The sequence below is a fragment of the Tachypleus tridentatus genome, chromosome 9 (genome assembly GCF_004210375.1).
Source record: "Tachypleus tridentatus isolate NWPU-2018 chromosome 9, ASM421037v1, whole genome shotgun sequence".
Taxonomy (NCBI): Eukaryota; Metazoa; Arthropoda; class Merostomata; order Xiphosura; family Limulidae; genus Tachypleus; species Tachypleus tridentatus.
The window spans coordinates 140,288,940-140,302,303 of NC_134833.1; the positions used below are offsets into that span (position 1 = coordinate 140,288,940).

The 13,364-nt window shown below is 36.1% G+C and overlaps 2 protein-coding genes across 8 annotated transcripts in view; one reads left to right on the forward strand and one right to left on the reverse strand.

Annotated features, from left to right (window-relative positions):
• LOC143226520 (uncharacterized) overlaps nucleotides 1–13,364 on the reverse strand; it is a 142,239-nt gene that overhangs the window by 62,224 nt on the left and 66,651 nt on the right. The window lies entirely within an intron of this gene.
• Nucleotides 1–13,364, forward strand: part of LOC143226519 (SPARC-related modular calcium-binding protein 1-like) — a 107,187-nt gene that overhangs the window by 24,265 nt on the left and 69,558 nt on the right. For all 6 annotated transcript variants that reach the window (XM_076457555.1, XM_076457558.1, XM_076457560.1 and 3 more), the window contains exon 2: nucleotides 9,228–9,393. In XM_076457555.1, the coding sequence (XP_076313670.1) occupies nucleotides 9,228–9,393 (166 nt within the window). The remainder of the gene's footprint in view (nucleotides 1–9,227; nucleotides 9,394–13,364) is intronic.

A 13,364-nucleotide genomic window follows, 5' to 3' on the forward strand; every position in this document is an offset into this window, starting at 1 on the left:
CTGAGGGTCGCGGGTTCGCATCCCCGTCGCGCCAAGGATGCTCGCCCTCCCAGCCGTGGGGGCGTTATAATGTGACGGTCAATCCCACTATTCGTTGGCAAAAGAGTAGCCCAAGAGTTGGCGGTGGGTGGCGATGACTAGCTGCCTTCCCTCTAGTCTTACACTGCTAAATTAGGGATGGCTAGCACAGATAGCTCTCGAGTAGCTTTGTGCGAAATTCCAAAAACAAACAAACAAGTATCTTACGCGGAGAACGACTTTACTCGCTAGTGGAATAAAGTAGTACATTATCACTGTTATTGGTGGGAGTAAACTTGGTGTTTAGGAGAGAGTAAAAACAATTTGATACCATTACGGAGGGAAAAAGACGTGAAACAGCGACAAACAAAGATGGTTCATTTTTTCACTTCTTGATATCGTACTTTTAAAAATTCACTATTTTATAAAGTTGCTTTATCAGAAGTTCGGCACAGAAAAAAATATTAATCAAAGACGGCGATTATTCAGAAATGTGAGGTTTTATTACAAAAAAAAATGTTATTTAGGTATAATTCCATATTATTCTACTTTTTCTACTTAAGCCTCAATACGCTGAGATCAGGGGCTCGATTCCCCTCGGAGGGGCCAGGCATGGCCAAGCGTGTTAAGACGCTAGACTCGTAAACTGAGGGACGCGGGTTCGAATCCCCGTCACACCAAACATGCTCGCCCTTTCAGCCGTGGGGGCGTTATAATGTGACGGTCAATCCCACAATTCGTTGGCAAAAGAGTAGCCCAAGAGTTGGCGGTGGGTGGTGATGACTAGTTGCCTTCCCTCTAGTCTTACACTGCTAAATTAGGGACGGCTAGCGCAGATAGCCCTCGAGTAGCTTTACGCGAACTTCAATACAAACAAACCACTCGGAGGACTCAGAAAATAGCCCGATATGGCTTTGCTATAAAAAACACGCACGCACGCACACACACACACACACACACACAAACTTAAGTCTATATACAACAACTCCGTATTCTGCATGGTACATTTTTGTAATATTCATGACCAACTACATAATACAACACCAGCATTATATAAAACATACCCTTATTATGTGTGTATATAGTATTCGATTAATGATACTGCACATATATATATATTCGTATTTGGGCTTTGTATCATACACTGTTGTCCAAAATCTTAAGGCCAATGAACATAAAGAAAAAATATACATTTTGCGTTGTTAGACTCAACCGCTTATTTGAGTAGAGCTTCGAAAGATGAAAATAAGAAACTTTTTAGCATTTAATAGATAAAATGTGAACACTATGAAATTAGCTTAAATACTAGCTGGTCAAAAGTTTAAGAAAAGAAGTCCTAAACAGGGTAGGAAATGCCCAACAAGAGATCTCAGTTGTGAGATGCACGGCCGTCATTGCGAATGACTTCAAACATTCGCTTTGGCATGGTCAATATAAGCGTTTGCAGAAGGCTGACTGGAATGTTATTCCAAGTGGTGGATATGGCTTCACGAAGATCATGCACTGTTTGCAATTGACATTTATTTCTATAGACTTCTCTTTTGCCATCCATCCCCAAACATTTTAAATGGGGTTCAGTTCGGGCGAACATGCTGGATAGCCCAAAAGAATTCGCCATGAAAAAGTCCTTTGTCTTGCGGGCATTGTGGATTGCAGTGTTGTCTTGCTGAAAGATCCAGTCATTTCCACACAAGTTAGGGCCTTCAGTCAATAAGGATGCTCTCTCCAACATGCCAATGTAGCCAGCTGCTGTTTGACGTCCCTGTATAACCTGAAGCTCCATTGTTCCATGGAAGGAGAAAGACCCCAGATCATGAGGAAACCTCCTCCACTGTGTCGTTTTGAAAATGTCTCAGGTGGGATATCCTTATCGTGCCAGTAACGTTGGAAGCCATCTGCACCATCCAGGTTAATTTTTTTCTCATCAGAGAACAAAACCTTTGTCCACTTTTCTACGTCCCATATTTGGTGCTTTTCAGCAAAGTTCAACCGAGCTGTTTCCTGGTGTTGTAGGAGGCGTGACCTTTGAAGACGTTTACAGTTTGTAAAGCCTTTCTGTCGTAGATGTCGTCTTATTGTTCTTGAGCTGCATTCTGCGTCCATAAGGGCCTTAATCTGGTTCGACGATTGGCTGGTATCTTGCCGAACAGCCCATCGAATCCTCCTGCTCAACGCCGGCGAAATTTTCTTGGGCCGTCCACTTGAAATTCTCTTTTCATATCCATCATGGTCTTTTAAGAAATTTGCAACAGCAGTTTTACTACGCCCAATCTTACTAGCGACAGCACGTTGGGAGACCTTGTTGCAGCTCGACAATTTGCCACGTTCAAACTTTGTCAACTTTTTAGCCTTTGCCATGTTTTTACCCAATGTAACATAGGAAATGTAAGCGGGAGATGTTGACAACGCTAATGCTTGAACACACATGAGTAAATGTCGTTACCTGTTTGCCGATTAACGCTTCGTTTCAGTATGATCTTAAACTTTTGAATAGCTAGTATTCAGGCTAATTTAATAGTGTTCACATTTTCCCTATTAAATGCTAAAAACGTTTTTTATTTTTATTTTCCCTTTTCTTATTTTCATCTTTTGAAGCTCTACTTTAATAAGTGGTTGAGTCTAACAACGCGAAATGCATATTTTTTCTTTATGTTCATTGGCCTTAGGATTTTGGCCAGCAGTGTATGTCACGACACACACTTCGTATGTGGGAATCAAAAGATTCAATCCTGTCTGCATCCACTTAGTTTTGTTGTTGAACAATTTAGTCCTAATAATTTTAGTACATACGAAGAAGGAGTTTGTTCCTTTGTCCTTCTCCAACAAACAGTACATTTCACAACATTCGGGTTACACCTCTTCAAGTTCATAAGCTCTTATGTTATTCCAGTGTAGTTTTTCAAGGTATTCAAGTTAGATACCTTTTAGGAGCCTTTTTGTATTTTCAGTTTTTAATTCTCAAATTACCGATTTGTTTTAACAACGTGTGGGATCCGCATATTGAGTAGGTTAATGTTTTGTCGTGTTACAATACTCAACGCAAAGAGCTGACCAAAAGAAATTGTGTGACGACACTGTTTTCTACATGTGAAATACAAACTGGACCTCACTATTGATTAGTGATATTAATTGTAATATTGATAATATTGTCATGTAAATACTTTGTGTGATTCACGTTTTTGAGAATCCTGTAACCTACAAAGCTATAGATCGACAAGTAATTTGATTCATAAATGGTTCAGAAAAATATGTCTAAAAGTCTGATTGGTTATGGACTCCATAAGCAATTCTTTTGTTAACGAAATACAATAAATTATTGTACAGAGGTATCGAAGGCGGAGGCGCTGAGAGTGCTACCTCACCCTACTTTTACATATTTATATAAGAACTCTGAATTATATTAATTTTCTGGGGGAAATGCTTCTCGATCCCCCTCTAGGTTGAACTGCCTTTAGCAGCACGAGAGGTATTTTTAACAGCTCCTTATACTTTCAATCTCTCGTTATAAACTGTATATGTTTAGCCAAGAACCTTCACTTTGCAACTCCTTTCTACACCGTGACCCAGCATGGCCAGGTGGTTAAGGTGCTGGACCTGTAATCCGAGGGTTACAGGTTCGAATCTCCGTCGCATCAAGCATGCTCGCTCTTTTAGTTGTGGGTCGTTATAATGTCACAGTCAATCCAATTATTCGTTGGTTAAAGAGCATCTCAAAAGTTGGCGGTAGATGGTGATGACTAGCTGCTTTTCTTCTTGTCATGCACTGTTAAATTAGGGACAGCTAGTAGCCCTGTGTAGTGCTGTCATACACTGTTAAATTAGGGACAGCTAGTAGCCCTGTGTAGTGCTGAGCGAAATTCAAAAGCAAACGAACCTTCCTACACCACTGTTTTAAAACAAGATTCAAGGATTTAGGTATAACAAGTCATCATAAACTCTTGATAAACTTTATTAATTTCTAAAGGGACAGAGCGATATCTTCTGGGTCTTATTTATTTCCAAACATCTCAAATCTAAATAAAGCAGCAGTCTAATCAGTGTTTGTAATGTGCGTTGACTCACATTACTAAACTCAAAATTGATTTTTTACGGGTCGAAACAACCAGTTCACTTATTAATAGTTTTTGTTTTGTTTTTCTGTAAAGTTGCTTGCCTTCTGTAATCAAACATTTCTTACTGCTGCGTTCTTGTTAGAATACAGTATAGTTTTACAGCGTCCAGTCAGCCAATTTTGCATCTGTAGCTCAATTGTCACTTTAGCAGGCACTAGGAGTTAACCGGTTTTGTAGCTTTTTGTGCGTCTCTAAGCAAAGGAACGAGTAATTTATTTAAACCGAAAAGAATAACCCATACATTTGACTTTATTACTAAGCCATAATAAGATATTTAAAATAACATAAAATGTAGTACTTTATAATTTATTGTAAAATAATACAAGAAGAGGAAGAAAAGAAGCAGAGCTTATATAATTAATTAGTATAATTAATAAAATTAATATAATTAATTCGTGGCACTTTTAAATTTTTGTACTGTTAATATTTTTAAAAAGTCATTGTAAAAGGTCAGTGGGCCAATTTCTTGTGAAATGTTACGTACTATTGATTTAGTTGAAGATTTCAACAGACAATACCGATTTTATTTATGTTTTTAAGGTAAATATCTGTAATTCTTAAACTGTTTTCCACAAAACTTATATTTATCATTATTTGTTTTTGGTTCTCTTCCACTTGTAAAACTTGTGTATTGTGTATCATTTAAAAACCTGATTTTAGAACCGGAAACAACATAAAATAGGGCCCGGCATGGCCAAGCGCGTTAAGGCGTGCGACTCGTAATCTGAGGGTTGCGGGTTCGCATCCGCGTCGCGCCAAACATGCTCGGCCTCCCAGCCGTAGGGGCGTTATAATGTGATGGTCAATCCCACTATTCATTGGTAAAAGAGTAGCCCAAGAGTTGGCGGTGGGTGGTGATGACTAGCTGCCTTCCCTCTAGTCTTACACTGCTAAATTAGGGATGGCTAGCACAGATAGCCCTCGAGAAGATTTGTGCGATATTCCAAAACAAACATAAAATAGACTCCAGTTTCTCTGTTTTGAGAGTATAAACCAGATTTCTCTTATTAAACTGTTTTCGACTGTAATCTTTGAAAAACAGTTCTAGTGATAGTTTGATGAACACTTAAGGGGTGTAACTAGGGGATACTGAAGGCACGTGCCCTAAAATTTTGCCTCTTTCAATGGAGAGTAGTTACTTGTGTATAATTATCATAGTCAATGGTCACAGTTAACATAGTAGGTTCGGTCCCCACCCCAATTTGTTCCGTCGCTTATGCCTAAGTGCAAGTTTAATTCGATTTGTTGTTCTAAGCATTTTAGGGCCCGGCATGGCCAGGTGGTTAAGGCACTCGGCTCGTAATCTGAGGGTGACGGGTTCGAATTTCCGTCGCTCCAAACATGCCCTTTCAGTCGAAGGGGCGTTATAATGTGGCGGTTAATATCACTATTCGTTGGTAAAAGAGTAGCCAAAGAGTTGACGGTGGGTGGTGATGACTAGCTGCCTTCCCTTTAGTCTTACACTGCTAAATTAGGAACGACTAGCGCAGATAGCCCTCAAGTGGCTTTGTGCGAAATTCAAAAACAAACCAAACAAAGCATTTTAGAAAGCTTGAAATTATAGATGTAAAAGTGTAGAGTTGTTTCTTGTTGCGCTTTTATTCTTTCACTTCAAATAGCGTCCCCTCCTCCATTCCGTTGTTGTTGTTTGGAATTAAGCACAAAGCTACACAATTGGTTATTTGTGCTCTGCCCACCACGGGTATCGAAACCCGGATTTTAGCGTTGTAAGTCCGCAGACATACCGCTGGGGGGCCCATCCCAGTAGAACAGTGGTATGTCTGCGGACTTACAACTACAGAAACCGGGTTTTGATACACTTTCAGTATATTTTTTAATGAGTAATTACTTTACTGGTAAACACAAAAGACATCGAAAATCGTGCCATTGCTATCGAAACAAGCTAGTTTTTGTCAAGGTGTCCAAACCCCAACTAAATTCAACGTTACATTCAGCATAATTGGACAAAATACTTTTTCTTCTTATAAATGATCTGTATAATCGACAAATCAATATCTTTCTTATATTCTGTGGATATTTAAAAATCTTATGTTTTAATATCTAGTCAATTATTCGTGAAACATGATATGTCTGTTTTGTTTCTCTGGGGCCCGACATGTCCAGGTAATTAAGGCGCTTAACTCGAAATCTGAGGGTCACGGGTTTGAATCCCCCTTGCAATAAATATGTTCATCCTTTCATCTGTGGGGGCGTTATAATTGTCAGGGTTAATCCCACTATTCGTTGGTAAAAGAATAGCCCCAAGAATTGGCAGTAGGTGGTGATGACTAGCTGCCTTTCCTCTCGTCTTACACTGCTACATTAGGGACAGCTAACGCAGATAGCCCTAGTGCATCTTTGCACGAAATTCAGAAAGAGATAAACAAACTTGTTTGCTCTGCTCATCGTATACCTCGGATTTTACCGTTGAAGTACCTGATCGTACCTCTAACCTTAACGGAGACGTAAAACAAAATCACATTGAGAGTAAAGAGACCCATTTAGTAAAGCTACTATTGTCAAGAGATTTAACGTCATTGAAATTAGAACCTGCTGTACAAAAACCAGTTTGCCTTCAGTTATAATGGTGGAGTTGTTTAACCATAGGCGGTAGAACATATTTAAATTGAAGGGGGGGGGTATCGATGATTAGAGCGCACATTTTCAGTGCTCTTCTGGTTCTGTATAACATTTTAGAGAGTTAAACCTTTTTCTGGTTTCCTAACTTTGTAATACGACGCAATTACAACTGTATGAAAGTTTTCCTTTTAAAAGATACATCTTTATTGCAGGGACTTCTCTAAGCACTGGCACACAGACCCCAAATACCTATTGTGTTTTACAATGCTCCGAATTCCCAGTTGGTATCTTTGACAAATTAGAATAGAGAACCATGATCGATATCCTGAAATGACGAAAAATTCCTTCACATGTGGACTCCAACTACGAATATTTTAAACACCTAGCGACATCTTAGTTCTAATGCTTTACAGAGCATGAAGTATAAAAAAGTCAATGAATATGTATTTATAACTCACGAATTATATATTCTTCCTTATTTTCTTTCTATATATTTTTATACATTTTTCGTGCAGATAAAATCCTGAATGAATTACTAGATACATCAGTCAAGTTTTAGTTTTGTACAGATAAAATCCTGAATGAATTACTAGATACATCAGTCAAGTTTTAGTTTTGTACAGATAAAATCCTGAATGAATTACTAGATACATCAGTCAAGTTTTAGTTTTGTACAGATAAAATCCTGAATGAATTACTAGATACATCAGTCAAGTTTTAGTTTTGTACAGATAAAATCCTGAATGAATTACTAGATACATCAGTCATGTTTTAGTTTTGTACAGATAAAATCCTGAATGAATTACTAGATACATCAGTCAAGTTTTAGTTTTGTACAGATAAAATCCTGAATGAATTACTAGATACATCAGTCATGTTTTAGTTTTGTACAGATAAAATCCTGAATGAATTACTAGATACACCAGTCAAATTTTAGTTTTGTGCAGATAAAATCCTGAATGAATTACTAGATACATCAGTCAAGTTTTAATTTTGTGCAGATATAATCCTGAATGAATTACTAGATACATCAGTCAAGTTTTAATTTTGTACAGATAAAATCCTGAATGAATTACTAGATACATCAGGCAAGTTTTAGTTTTGTACAGATAAAATCCTGAATGAATTACTAGATACATCAGTCAAGTTTTAGTTTTGTGCAGATAAAATCCTGAATGAATTACTAGATACATCAGGCAAGTTTTAGTTTTGTACAGATAAAATCCTGAATGAATTACTAGATACATCAGTCAAGTTTTAGTTTTGTGCAGATAAAATCCTGAATGAATTACTAGATACATCAGGCAAGTTTTAGTTTTGTACAGATAAAATCCTGAATGAATTACTAGATACATCAGTCAAGTTTTAGTTTTGTGCAGATAAAACCTGAATGAATTACTAGATACATCAGTCAAGTTTTAATTTTGTACAGATAAAATCCTTTTAGATACATTTGTTTTAGTTTTGTGCAGATAAAATCCTGAATGAATTACTAGATACATCAGGCAAGTTTTAGTTTTGTGCAGATAAAATCCTGAATGAATTACTAGATACATCAGGCAAGTTTTAGTTTTGTACAGATAAAATCCTGAATGAATTACCAGATACATCAGTCATGTTTTAGTTTTGTGCAGATAAAATCCTGAATGAATTACTAGATACATCAGTCAAGTTTAAATTTTGTACAGATAAAATCCTGAATGAATTACTAGATACATCAGTCATGTTTTAGTTTTGTACAGATATAATCCTGAATGAATTACTAGATACATTAGTCAAGTTTTAGTTTTGTACAGATAAAATCCTGAATGAATTACTAGATACATCAGGCAAGTTTTAGTTTTGTGCAGATAAAATCCTGAATGAATTACTCGATACATCAGTCAAGTTTTAGTTTTGTACAGATAAAATCCTGAATGAATTACTAGATACATCAGGCAAGTTTTAGTTTTGTACAGATAAAATCCTGAATGAATTACTAGATACATCAGTCAAGTTTTAATTTTGTACAGATAAAATCCTGAATGAATTACTGGATACATCAGTCAAGTTTTAATTTTGTACAGATAAAATCCTGAATGAATTACTGGATACATCAGTCAAGTTTTAATTTTGTGCAGATAAAATCCTGAATGAATTACTCGATACATCAGTCAAGTTTTAATTTTGTGCAGATAAAATCCTGAATGAATTACTCGATACATCAGTCAAGTTTTAGTTTTGTGCAGATAAAATCCTGAATGAAAAATGTTTGAATGCTCGACATATTTGTACTCTGGGTATCTGTCAGAGATAAAACTAACTGGAGTTAAGCCTATTAATGTATGAATGAATGTACTTCAATTTCCCTGGTTCGTTCACAGGAGTCTTTCTCGTCATGATGTTTTTAGGAGTTATACATATATATATGAAACACAAATGGTAAACAAAACAAAAATATAACTTAAGAACATTTATTCTAATTTCCATGATCTAGTAATAAAATGTCATTGAAATTATGATTTTTGTCATGTGTAGCTCCATCATTTGCTTGAAGATAAGAAACCTGAGTGTGACTGTGAAAGCAACGAACGTTCACTAGTGTGTGGAACTGACGGACGCACCTATCAATCTCCTTGTGAAATAGAGCGTGCAAGATGCGAGGGGTACCCCGTGAAAGTTAAGAACGAAGGAGAGTGTGTGGGTGAGTATGCGCGTGCTAGCTTATTCAAATTCCGAAATCTAAAAACACAAGATTGCTTTGACGTCAGCAGCAGGGACTACAGTGAATCTTGTTTTCGAACAGTGTTTAGGTTAACAACAAAACTATTTAGGTAGTATAAACTGGTGAATTAGTTATTTCAGCTCCATATTCGAAACAAATAGTGCAACGGCGAGCCAGTGTTGTACTGAAACGTCCCAGTGTGTTCTACGTTGCGGCCAAAGCAATGCGCAATTGATATATGTGCATGCTAGCCAAGTTTGTGATACGTATTATCTTTATTTTGTTTTAAAAACTAGTTTGACGTAATTTAAAAACTCGTAATGGGCCCGAGACTAATATATAATATAACTAGTGCACATTTCAGGAAAATTAAGTACTTTGTTAATTATAGCACAATAGTTTGTTTCTTTGACGTTAAGCACTAAGCTACACAATGGGCGATGTGTGCTCTACCCACCACAGGTTTCGAGACCTGGTTTCTAGCGCTGTAAGTCCCACTGTGGGAAAAAACGCAATAATCTAGTGGCTATCTACTGCAAACATAATGTCCATCACGATGGCTTTTATCAGTTCGAAACTCAAATAGATGTAAGTGTTATCTGTAATACACTTGTAGTATGTATTTATAACTCATGAATTATATATTCTTCCTTATTTTCTTTTTACATTTTTACACTAGAATATAGTGTACCTCCATATTTCACTAGCTCCCTCTAACACTCAAAACTTTCGAGTAACGATCTTGTCCACTTCAGTGTACCTTGAATAATAAACACAGACATTTTAATGTTTACAAAACATGCACATATTGTAAGAAACTGGCAAGGGCTGCTTGTAACGGCGTTCAACTCTCAATTTGCAAATCTCGAAACCGAACCATGGGACTGAACATACTAGACTTTTCAGTCGTGATGAAATTTTAATGTGGCGATCAATCCCATTATTTTTCGGTAAAGAAAGAGTATCCCAAGAATTGTTAGAGGTCTCTGCCAACCGTTCGTCTTCTGTCTAATCGGCGGCTGAAAATTAGGGCAGACGATAGATAGTCATTGGTAGTCAGCGTCTTATCGATGTCAATTTTTACATCAGCTACGTGACTTCCAAGTTAAGCAAATATTTCGTCTTGATTCTCTAAAACTTTAAAAATGAATATAACAAAAACGGAGAAATTTTAAAATATCATCTCGAAGGTAAAATATTTTATTAAATGTGGAGAAGACAGAAAGAACACAACGGAGGACACTAGTGTGTCGTAAAGTAAATAGAAACATACAAATATGGTATTAAGTTTAGGATATTTATGTATTTAAATTAATTCACCTCTTGATATAACTACACGTCAGTACAATCTATAATTGCTTCATATTGTACATCGCAGGAAGATCGGATCTAAATGATAACTATAATAGAGAAATATGCAAATATTAATTTATCTTTGTCGTAGAGACATAGTCACGTGACGTGACAGTGTTAACTGCTAGAGACTTCCCAACAGCCCGAGCTTAACAAAAGCAAAATAAGAATACTTATAACGACTTGAAAGAGTCTATTTCATTAATCAAGTAAGAGGTTTCCTTTAATGCTGTACTATTTATCAATTATTTTTAGTTGTATATACCTAGATACATATATACAGTTTGAATTTTAGAAATATATTTACATATAAAAGAGGGAAAAGCTGTTGAAGCTTTGTTATTATACACAATTCTGAAAACTTTAGTTTCATTACGTGTGAACGTTTGCAGTGGGCGTGGTAGTCGTTTATCAAAATGGCGCCAATGTAACAAGCAGGAGAAACAATGCCGGTTAACAAGTGTTGGTAGGAATAACTGATGGCAATCAAAGTGCGTCAAGGAATGTAGTCCAAAGTCACGGTCAGAAGCAGGTGTAAGGATAAAAATAAAGGTAAAATTCGATCAACACATTGCAAGCATTAAATTCCTTCACCGAATTATTTGAGTGTTTATAATATGAGAGAAAACAAAATGGTCTATAGTGTCATTCCAAATCAATAAAGACGTACCTGAATTTACATTAAAATGAGCTTACCTAAAAAAATAATACGAAAATAATGATATAATTACTTACAAGTAAAATAAATTAGGATAACACTTTTTATCATTCATTTGTTAATAGTAGTCATTTCAACGAGATGTCTCCTAGAGAAGTAGATAAAAGCAACAGACTGGCATATATTAAAACGTTAACTCCGGTCATGTGGTTTAATTGGAACGAGTAATGAAGGTATAACTCAAACCATATATCAGGTTAATTTTTTCATCAGAGTTAGCTAAGCGGACTCGTTCGTGCCTGAATGCTTCAATATTACTACGGAAAATATCGTTAACAGCGAAGCAATCTATTCCAATATTTTTAAGTCAAAACGTAAGAAAAGCATACTTAATTTGCAGGCTGTATTTAAAATATGTGGGTGACGTACTCTGTTAGTATTAATTATTTTATTTCAAACTACTTGTATAAACACTTTTCTACGAGGTGTCTTTGGATTTTATGAAAGAAAATAATATTTAAAAAACGTAAAAGTATGAAAGAGAAGGAAAGCAAATAATAACTGAACATGTACAATCAAGAGTACAGGAAGATGACAGCACTGAAAAAAGCTTCCAAGATGTTTCGTTGATTTGTAACCAGTGGCACATCGGTATGCCTGCGGACTCATACTGCTAGAAACCGTTTTCGATACCCGTGGTTGTCAGAGCACGGATAGTCCATCGTATTGCTTTGTGCTTACCTTCAAACAAGCAAACTGTCGCCAAGGGACTCTTAAATGTTGCATAACTTTTCAGCATTTTGTAAGTTTAATGACATCAAATATTACGAGGACCTTCAATTTGATTATATTTTCCCAAAAATTTGAGACCAATTATGGCCTAATGGGTAGCGTAATGTTCTGCGTATTCAAAGGTCTCATGTTCGAGACGTGATATTCCTAAACTCGTTTGGAACTTCCAGCTATGGGTGCAAGCTGCGTTCCTTCTGGTCCGCAGTTTAAAGTCAAGGACAGTTAGGAAGGACGTCTCACCTAGCTCTTTATCGTACTGTATACATGAGATGTCGTTCATGAACATGTTTGTCAAGACATTTAAATTCCAACTAAGCCTTGCACTTCTGTCTTGATTTTTTTTGTATGTGTGTGCATGTAAAAAATAAACATTTATAAAATAACAGATAGGTGTAAAAAGAAAAAAGTTAACAAACGAAATGTTTTAAACTCTGACTTTAGCGTGCAGCATATCAGTATTGAGAGAAGTTGATTGTTCCCAGAGGGCTGCGACTTTTTTTTTTTTCCCCGCACAACTTGTTACACTGGCTTCTTTATGATATCCGTGTCTATATAGCGTACCATGTATAATTTCATGATAGATAATGCTAAGCTGTTAAGAGCTACTACCTAACAAAACAGGTTAGGCCTAACTTCTTAACATTTGTTTTCGTCGAGTTAATAGAATCGAAGGACGACATGTTCCTATACATACATGTAATTTCTGTAAGCTGCATGTGTCCCTTCTTCAAGGAGCAGAGGAAAACAAGTGTACTGTGTTGAAATATAACAAAAACAACACTAAAAGATAATTTTGAAAACTAATTTATTTAGGTTTTGTGTTTTACCCCTTTTCTTAAACTCCTTAACGTATTTTAGTAAGTTAAATATTAATAATCATTTTTTTGTAACTTGTCAGTGAGACAATAGTTAGAATACCACCAGTAATTGAACTGACGAAGAAAAGATCTCGTCACTCGAGACAGGAATCAATTTTAATCGTATCTAATTTATTTCAGTATTCCACTACAATAAGATACTTTATTGTTTTCTTTTGTGTGTATGTGTGTCGTTTTTTTTATTTAAATGTGCGATTATTCAATTGCTGAAAATATACGATTACGAAAATTATTCGATTACTCAAAAATAAGAAGTGTTAAGGAAAGAC